Source organism: Ostrea edulis, chromosome 5 (assembly GCF_947568905.1).
Source record: "Ostrea edulis chromosome 5, xbOstEdul1.1, whole genome shotgun sequence".
Taxonomy (NCBI): Eukaryota; Metazoa; Mollusca; class Bivalvia; order Ostreida; family Ostreidae; genus Ostrea; species Ostrea edulis.
This window is the reverse complement of record NC_079168.1, coordinates 63,245,989-63,255,911: the sequence shown is the minus strand read 5'-3', so window position 1 is coordinate 63,255,911 and position 9,923 is coordinate 63,245,989. Positions and strand designations below refer to the sequence as shown.

Here is a 9,923-nt window from a genome sequence, read left to right as displayed (position 1 = left end):
GTTATTACCAACCAGAGATGGGCAATGACAGAGAATATCAGAGTTTGTTGGAGTGAGACCGAATATCAGAGCTTGTTAGAGTGGAGCAGAGAATATCGGATCTTGTTAGAGTGAGACCGAGAATATCGGATCTTGTTAGAGTGGAACAGAGAATATCGGAGCTTGTTAGAGTGGAACAGAGAATATCGGATCTTGTTAGAGTGGGGGCAGAGAATATCAGAGCTTGTTAGAGTGGGACAGTGAATATCAGAACTTGTTCAAGTGAGACCAAGAATATCGGATCTTGTTAGAGTGGAACAAAGAATATCGGATCTTGTTAGAGTGGAGCAGAGAATATCGGAGCTTGTTAGAGTGGGGCAGACAATGTTAGAGTGGGTTTAAATCCTATGAGGGATTTTTACCTTTTCCCCCCCCCCCCCCCCCCCCCCCCCCCCCCCCCCCCCCCCCCCCATCTACTTCACAGAATCTGAATTTTCAAAGATTTTATTTTTTTTATGGTAGAGCTTAATTATTGATAGGTAAGAGTCATTTCATGCAGCAGAGTTCTTGAAAAGTGTCGGTAATGTCGGATTATCCGATAAAAGTAGTAAATGTCCGACACGAGTTACTTAATTGTCGGTCCTGATGGCCGATATAAGATCGGGATCGAAGTCCGCTTTTTACCGGGAAAAATGGCGGCCATGTGGCCCATAAATTTTCAAACCGATGCTAAATCCGGCAACACATTGAAACGTAAACGTGAGGAATCAGTTGTGAGGAACTACGAGGAGAGGAGAAGAGAAGCCGATTGTATCTCTGCCTGGCAATCTGGGAGACAATGGCTTTTGTTTGCAGCGTTTTTACCTACTGCTTGATGACACAATCTGCTCAAAGTCGAAACTGACGAAAGACCAACTACACTCAGGCTTAAGTGAGAGAAAAAGTAGTTACAACGATTGCAGAGGAAGATGAGAAAGAATTTGAGAGGAATATACAGGATAGAGAGAAAAATGGAAGATGAGAGAGAAGTGGAGGGTGAGAGAGAAATAGAGCAAGAAAGTCACTCGGATAGTGAAAGTGAGGAAGATTCATTCAGAGTGTAAGGAAGATGAGAAAGGGTATGAAAAGATAATTTATAAACTTATAGCTGAGATGGAGATTGAATATACAATTACACATGTAGTTGATTTTAAATAAAATATATGAAAACCTCAAAAGCGATGCATTTTTATCTGGACTGACAAAATTTTGTTTGGGCTGACACTATTTCTAACAGTGTCAGACCAAATGTCTGACACTTCAAAAGAAATTTCAAGAACTCTGCATGCAGTAAAATCATCCTTTTACTGCAGTGCTTTTTTGACAAAATACTTTATGCATGGCTTTGAAGAGTGAGAAGTTTACTACCGTAATTGTGGAATTCATGACTCCTATTTGAAAATATGTTTGTGAAATTCCATCTATTACTTTTTACCATTTAGGAAAGATACTGTATCATGGAATAGATTAAATATGATTTTTTTTTTTCACCTTACCAATAATAACTTTAATAATTATCAAGGAAGCATAACTGTATATGGTTTTGATTTTTTGCTCCCCAAACACAAACCGATTCTGAACTTGAAGCCAAATATAGTTGTCTGTTTTATATACATGTGTGTGTGTATACAAGAAAAAAAACAATGCATTTTAAGTTTAACAGTATTGCTTTCTATGTAACTAAAACATTTTGAATGTTCGTGCAACGTTCAAAACTTTTTTACTCAATATACACAACTGATGAAAGTCTATGAATAAAACTTTAATCATAGTTCGTCTGCAGTGTGTTGAATTTTCACCTTTAAGGAGCAAGATGATTCAGAGGGAGTTGTGGGCTGTGATAATCTTGGAGATCTTTTTCTCATTATTTTGTTTTTACAATCAGGAAACTCAAAGAAAAGAAATAGAAAAGAAATTAGATGAGAAGTTTAAACAAGAAAAAGAAGAAATAATCAAAGAAAGGAGACAACTTTTTGAAGAGAGAAAACATCAGCAAGCTAAAATTCAACGCCTTGAGCAGAAAATGGAACTTGTTGCAATGGTATCTATATATGTGTTTATCAGTCTATGGGGAAATAACAATGTACCTATGTACTTATGTATCAGTCTAAGGGGAAATAACAATTGTGATTAAGAACAACCTAAGTCACTGCATTATTTTTAGATCTGAAAAAAAAAATAAATGGGTATCGGTTGACTCCGGGTATTGCTTTTTAAACAAGAAATGTTGTAGACGTTTAGTGGTTATCAAAAAAATTGGGTAATGTATTGATGAAAACCTCGATTGTCATTTGAATCAATGAAAGAAGAATTTGTGTAATTGAACACCATTTATGAAAAATTAATGTTTCTTGTCGAGTAAAATCAAGTCAATGAATTTTAGCATGAAGATTCTGAGAAGGAGGTCAAAAAGCTGGTCAACTTTCTACGCACCAAAGCTAAACCACACATTTACTACATGCCCAGAATTATGAATGAAACCCTGTCAGCAAAATTGGAAAATTCCAAGACAGCAGTTGAAGGTATTACTATAATGTCCCTTATGATTTTCAGAGGTTTGATAGTAATTCTAATTAACCAATAAAATAGTTTGAAAATCTGGATAAAAATGACTGTGTTCTAGTATTGATACATGCACCTGTTTCTATTTTACCACCACTTATTTGTTAACTCAACTCAGGTGACCTAAAAATTTGCAATTGGTCAGCGCCCATTAAACAATTGGACTTTTTTAACTTCTTGATAACAACTATTCCAATTCTTTTCGAATTTGATATAAGGCATCTTTAGGGCAAGGAGGATATAAATTGTAAATTTCAGGACTCCTGCATCCCTGGGGCCTTTGGGGGCAGGGTAAAAACTGTCAAACATATACAAAATTAAAAAAGCTTCATCTCTACAACCGCATATGTGGTTGGTTGGTTGGTTGTATATTGTTTAATGTTCCACTTGAGAATTTTTTACCTATATGGAGATGTCACCATTGCTGGTGAAGGGATGCAAAATTTAAGCCTATGCTCGGCAATTACTGCCTTTGAGCAGGAAGGGTTCTTTATCGTGCCACACCTTCTATGACACGGGACCTCGGTTTTTGTGGTCTCATCCAAAGGACTGCCCCATTTAGTCGCTTACTACGACAAACAAGGGAGTATCGCACATGTTTAATATAAACTAAATGCATCGTGATGTAGAACAGGGAGGCCTCCATACCAAAATTGTAAATTTCATGATCCCTGGAGTATGGTTTCTGACCTCGGCAGGGCCAAACTTGGTATATATAGTGTACATGTATATGTGTAAAACATTTAGCTAATATGTTTGTTAATGCTATCAAGACAAAATTGAAACTAAATACTTATATGTAGGAGTAGGTAGTCCTTTACCAAAATTGTAAATTTCAAGGGAGAGAGTTTTGGTTCCAGGGTGGTCCATATTGGTCATATCATGTAAGTTACACATATATTATGTAAAGTCTTTCATCAGTATTGACACTTTTTTGGGCATCAAGTATCAAGAACATATCTTGCTTTATACTGTTGCTGAATATTAAAATTTAGCTTAGATACATGTATGCAGAAGGGAATTTTTTTTCAAGATTTCATAGCCCTTGGGGCTAGTGATAGTTTTAACCAATATTCGGGTAACCAATAAGGCCTGTTGGCCTTTTGTTGCAAAGTTGAAATATTTGCAAATAAGTTTTACTAAATTCTATAAAACATTTTTTTTTTGGTATCCTATGTCCTTAATCAGATTTGTCCCCTAGGATCAGGTTTTTCTGTTTCTCATTTTTATGTGTGATAACATTGTAGAAATGATTAAAGAAAGAAAGAAGAGGCTGGAAGAGGAAATCGAGAGGTTGATGGCAGAAGACCTTCCAGATGAAAACCAGAGTGACGAAGAAGAGACAAAGGAGAAAACGGAGAAAGAGAACATGGAGAATCCCAAGCAGAGGAATCAGTCAGGTCTCAGGGATAGGGGAAATGATAGGCAACCCCGACGAGGGTCAGAGTCATCAAAAAGGGAATCCCCTAGGAAGGGCTGGGATAATAACGAGGGTAGAAGGAAAAGTCATGAGGGAGAGTCTCATAGAAGAGACTCGTATGAGGGGGAAAGAAAGCGACGAAAGTCGTCTGCGGAGAGGCATGAGAGTAAGTATAGGAGAAAGAGTGACGGGGAAGGGGGTCGTGATAGACATAGTAAAAGGGACAGTCATAGGTCAAAGAGGGACGATATGCCCAGAGAAGTGAAGATCAATTACGATGACCCTGAAATTGAGGAAACCGAGGAGGTCATCAACAAAGGTGAGTCAGAGGTCAAATTTCCAGAGGTGAAGGTCACTGATTTAGCAGACATCCAGCTGCCAGAGACAAGAACCGAATCGGATGAAAGGAAACTAATAATGCCAGAAGATGCAGAGGATGGAGAGGAAGGGCCTTCAATGGATGCCGTGGATGAATGATGTGGGAAAGTGTATTTCATGTATTGAAATTTTAATTTAAAAAATCATGGAAAATTTTAAAAGGTAAGTATTGATAGTGCATGGGATTTGTGTGGATGTGGTGTACGCGCGAGTGAGAAAAAGTTCACATTTTGACATTCAATACCAGTGATCCAAGGAGGATGGACTGTTGTGGGAAGAGAGACTCATCAAATAAAAGGATCTGGAGTTAGATTTCCAGAATATTCTTGTGTAACCAAAATAACCATGGACCAAAGTACTAATAACATACGACTGTGAATGTACTTTGAAATAGAATTTTGTAATTAATGACGTCTCGCTGAACAATGGATATGTTACAGATGTAGCAGAAATTCCATTTAATATTGTGTTCTCCAAATCAGTTTTATTTAACCTATCAAATACAGTGTAATTGTTTACATGTTTAGATTTTTCTTGTAATTGTTACGTGTAATTTGTGTCAATAAAAAAAGCTTGTATTTCTTGAAAGATTTTTGTTTTTAGCTCACCGGAGCTCAAGTGAGGTCTTCTGATCACCCGTTGTCTGCCGTCCATCTGTCTGTCTGTAAACTTTTCACATTTTCTCCAGAACCACAGAGCCAATTTCAACAAAACTTGGCAAAACACATCCTTGGGTAAAGGGCTTTCAAGTTTGTTCAAATGAAGGACCATGTCCCCTTCAAAGGGGAGATCACAAAAATGCAAAAATTGGGTGGAGTCATCTTTCCAAGAACCACTGGAACAGAGAAATTTACATGAAAGCTTCCTGATATAGTGCAGATTGAAGTTGCCCCCAAGGGTAGGGTGGGGCCACAATAGGGGATCAAATTTTTTTTTTATAGGGGAACTCTTTAAATATGGGCCAAGGTGAGTGATGTGGCCCGTGGTCCTCTTGTTTGAATACTTTCTGTATTGGCCAAGAATTCGATATTGTATATATGGCGATGATGGAAACATAGCGTAGGATGAAATACTGTAAACATACAAGGACTGTTTTACAATAATAAATACTGTAAACATACAAGGACTGTTTTACAATAATAAATACTGTAAACATACAAGGACTGTTTTACAATAATAAATACCGTAAACATACAAGGACTGTTTTACAATAATAAATACTGTAAACATACAAGGACTGTTTTATAATAATAAATACTGTAAACATACAAGGACTGTTTTACAATAAATACTGTAAACATACAAGGACTGTTTTACAATAATAAATACCGTAAACATACAAGGACTGTTTTACAATAATAAATACCGTAAACATACAAGGACTGTTTTACAATAATAAATACCGTAAACATACAAGGACTGTTTTATAATAATAAATACTGTAAACATACAAGGACTGTTTTATAATAATAAATACTGTAAACATACAAGGACTGTTTTACAATAATAAATACTGTAAACGTACAAGGACTGTTTTACAATAATAAATACCGTAAACATACAAGAACTGTTTTACAATAATAAATAGCGTAAGTCAAATTTTTAGCGAGGATTTAATTTTAGCATTATTAGCGAGGGTGTTGATGTCTCTTTATAAAGTCACTATAATTACTTCTCGCGCTCTCTCTCTCTATATATATATATACACACACACACACACTTTTCTATGGAAAAATTGGTATTAAAATTTGTCTGAAGCTAAAAATTCCACTTATATGGTGTATATCAGGATGCAATTAAGATGGCAGGCTACTGAGCTGCTGTATGTACATATCACATTTAGTGTTACAGCATTCAACATTGTGATTGGTTTACACTAAACTTTGCAACTACAACTATTATTAAGTCTCCCAAACAAAGTTTTCACCCAATCCTTACACTTCTGCTTCTTGCACCTAAAAATGGCTGCAGGTGTTCTGTGTAACCTGATCAAAGTATTAAATATTAAAAAATGTGATATGATAAGAGTCCTGGAGTCTTCAAAAACAAGAAGATGATGATAGGGCCTACAGACTAGTATGAAGGTCAAGGGACTTCCATGACATTGGCCTCGGACCATAAGAACTGGGACTGATAACGACATGGAATCTTCAGAAATGAAAAGAGTACAAACTGGGACTAATGGTGACATGGGATAAAAAAGGATGATAGGACCTACAAACTAGTATCAAGGTCAAGTGACCTTGACCTCTGAACATAACACTGGTATTACTGAGAACCAGGACTGAGAGAGACATTTGATCTTCAGAAATTATGATGGAATCTACAAATCAGTTTCAAGTGATTCCATAGACCTTGACCTCTTGATTTTGAACATAAAAACTAGGATAGAGACATGGGATCTTCAAATATGATAATGGGGTACAAACTATCAAGGTGGAATGACTCCTGTGACCTAGATCATAAAAATTGCATTACTTTAGAACAGATAGAAACACGAAATCTTTAGAAAGGACGATGTGACCTACAAACCAGTAGCCCCCAGTGATTTTGATCATCAAAACTTGTAATACTTTGGAACTGGGACCAATAGAGACAATGAATTCTTCAGAAATGTTATAAGTATGTATCGAGGTCAAATGACCTCAATCTCTTAAATCATAATTTTAGAACCAGGTCTGATAGATACCTAGGATCTTTATAAATGAAGAGAGGATGTTGGGACCTACCAGTTGGTGTCGAGGTCAAATGACTTCAGTGATCATAAAAACTTGTATAACTTTAGAACCTGGGACTGATAGACGTGGGATCATCAGAAATGATAAGAGGATGTTAGGACCTACAAACTAGGATCAAGGTCAAATGATGCTAGGTTTACTATATTTTTAAAATCATGGTAGTGATCTAGATTTCATATTGGCATGGATTTTGTGCAAGGGAGTTGATTAATGTGGGGGGAAATAGTCATGCTCAGAAAAAGCCCACTTTTATACAGCTAGTACTTCATTTGGGAGACTTTATAATCGGCAGATTATAACATCTTATTGGATGGATGTTGAACTACATTATTGAGTATCCAGAAGTGGCCAAAATGTTGGAACAAAATTAAATCAGGTCCACATCAAAGGGATTCATAGTGCAGAATATACAAACACTGCAGTCTCTAGAAGTTTTTCCATATAATAAAATTGTTATTGAACGGCCACCTTGGCAACATCTTTGCAATTTGGTAAAAAAAAAAAAAATGCCTTTCCTTGAGGAAAAATATATATATGAGCCGTTCCTAGCAAAAAGGGCCCTTAAGTATATTAGTGCTAAAGTGTGAACTATAGAGAACATCCCACAAAATATTAGAGCAATGTTGATTGTCGTTAAAATATTAGTCAATCAACAATGACAACCAGCTAGTGATTGGTAATCATGGTCTTTTTCTTTACAAGTATGCAAAAAAATGACGTTACATTTTTTCAGTATGAGGTTTTAAAAAAAAACATTGTTGGATAAGACAAGTGCCTTTTGCTAGGAACAGCTCATATATATCTCTCATTATTCACATGATTAAAGAACTGGTAGGGAAAAAAAATGATGTCTGGCAGCTGGGAGTAGACCTGACTCTCCTTGAAGGTCATGGTTGTATCACTCCAGTGGAAAACCTTGTGGGCAGGGTACAAACTGAACCGCAAGTTTCAGGATATTACAACTATATTTGATCATGATGAGAGGAATATGCCTATTGTTTTTCAAACTTAGAGGTCAAAGGTCATGGGTTGCAGATGCTTATTACTTTTCAAGGTCAAAGTATCACTTGGTTGAAAAACATTGTAGGCAGGACACAAACCGAACTGTAAGCTCCAGGATATTGCAACTTGGTATATTTGATCACCACAACGAGAGGAAGATGCCTATTATTTTCAAGGTCGTAGTATCACTTAGTAGGAAAACCTTGTAGGCAGGATAAAGACCGCACTATTGGGGCTTGGACTGTCAAACTTGGTACACATACACTTTATTCCAAGTGGAGGGTGCCTATTGTTTCTTAAGTTCAAAGTCATAGTAGACCGAACCGTTGGGGCTATGACCATCAAACTTGGTACACATACATCTTGTGCTAAGTGAAGATATTACATAGAGCTGCTAACTGAGCTATATGGTAGCCCCAACTATTCCAATATAAAAGTACATGTATGTTAAAAAACTTGCCACTTGACAACAAATACTGTTAACATACTGGAGTACTTTCTATGACTCTATTTGGACATTCAGTTTAAACTATTTGCACTAGTTTCTGATTGTGCTTTAATGACAGCAATGTTTCATTACACAAGATAACTGAAAAGTCAGAGAGGGCCTCGCATGGAATATAGAAAGAATTCAATGAATTTTAAGGAAAATCAAGTTGTGTCCTATAAGGTGATGACGGAATGATTGCTATAGGAATATAAGCTTTAAAAAAATGTCCCACAACTCCATATTGACAAATTGAAAAGGGGTCTCTTTCAGGCTATTCCAAATATCGGGTATAAAATTTATGAAAATCTTCCCCTGGAAAAAAGTTATGTGCCATAGAGCTTGCAGACAGATGGACAGACAGAATGATTACCATAGGGTACCCATCATATGGCGGGGCCCTGTTAAACTTTAGATAAATTGTATATATGGAAGAATGCCGATATTCCAACAGGTTCTTTATTATATGGTAAATATTAATGCCATGGTAACTAGAAATTAGCCATGTATTGCAACAGAATGTATTTATGTATGTAGAACATAAATTTATATGTACATATGGAAATAAAGTGCACCGCCACGGCACATGATACGCCCGTCACATATTGTTAACAGTATAGATTGTACCCATTAAAACATTTTTTTTTATATCAACTTAATTAAATGTCACAGTGACCTTAAAGTAGGATGTGACACACCTTCTACCTAAGATGCATTAGTTGACCAATTTTGGTGATTCTAGGTCTAATAGTTTTCAAGTTATGAGCCGGACAAGTTTTTGCCATATATGGCCATATCTTCTTAATGAAAAGTCACAGTGACCTGGTTTTAATGTGCAACACACCTTCTACCCAAGATGTATCTACAGACAAAGTTTGATGATTCTAGGCCTTGTAGTATTTAAGTTACGGGTTGGACACAAAAAAGCTAACAGACGGACGGACAGACGCATATCTTCTTAATGAAAAGTCACAGTGACCTGGTTTTAATGTGCGACACACCTTCTACCCAAGATGTATCTACAGACAAAGTTTGATGATTCTAGGCCTTGTAGTATTTAAGTTAAGGGTCGGACACGAAAAAGTTAATAGACGGACGGACAGACGGATATCTTTTTAATGAAAAGTCACAGTGACCTGGTTTTAATGTGCGACACACCTTCTACCCAAGATGTATCTACAGACAAAGTTTGATGATTCTAGGCCTTGTAGTATTTAAGTTACGGGTCGGACACGAAAAAGCTAACAGACGGACGGACATGAACGCCATACCATAATACGTCCCGTCTTAAGACGGGCGTATAAAAACCACATTATAA

The 9,923-nt window shown here is 36.5% G+C and overlaps 1 protein-coding gene across 1 annotated transcript in view; it reads left to right on the top strand.

The window, feature by feature from the left end:
• Window positions 1-4,966, top strand: part of LOC125652213 (pinin-like) — a 16,618-nt gene extending 11,652 nt beyond the window's left edge. Inside the window, exons 7-9 of the mRNA XM_048881239.2 lie at window positions 1,904-2,059; window positions 2,402-2,540; window positions 3,828-4,966. Coding sequence (XP_048737196.1) covers window positions 1,904-2,059; window positions 2,402-2,540; window positions 3,828-4,477 — 945 coding nt within the window. The 3' untranslated portion in view covers window positions 4,478-4,966. The remainder of the gene's footprint in view (window positions 1-1,903; window positions 2,060-2,401; window positions 2,541-3,827) is intronic.
• Window positions 4,967-9,923: the final 4,957 nt, after the last annotated feature.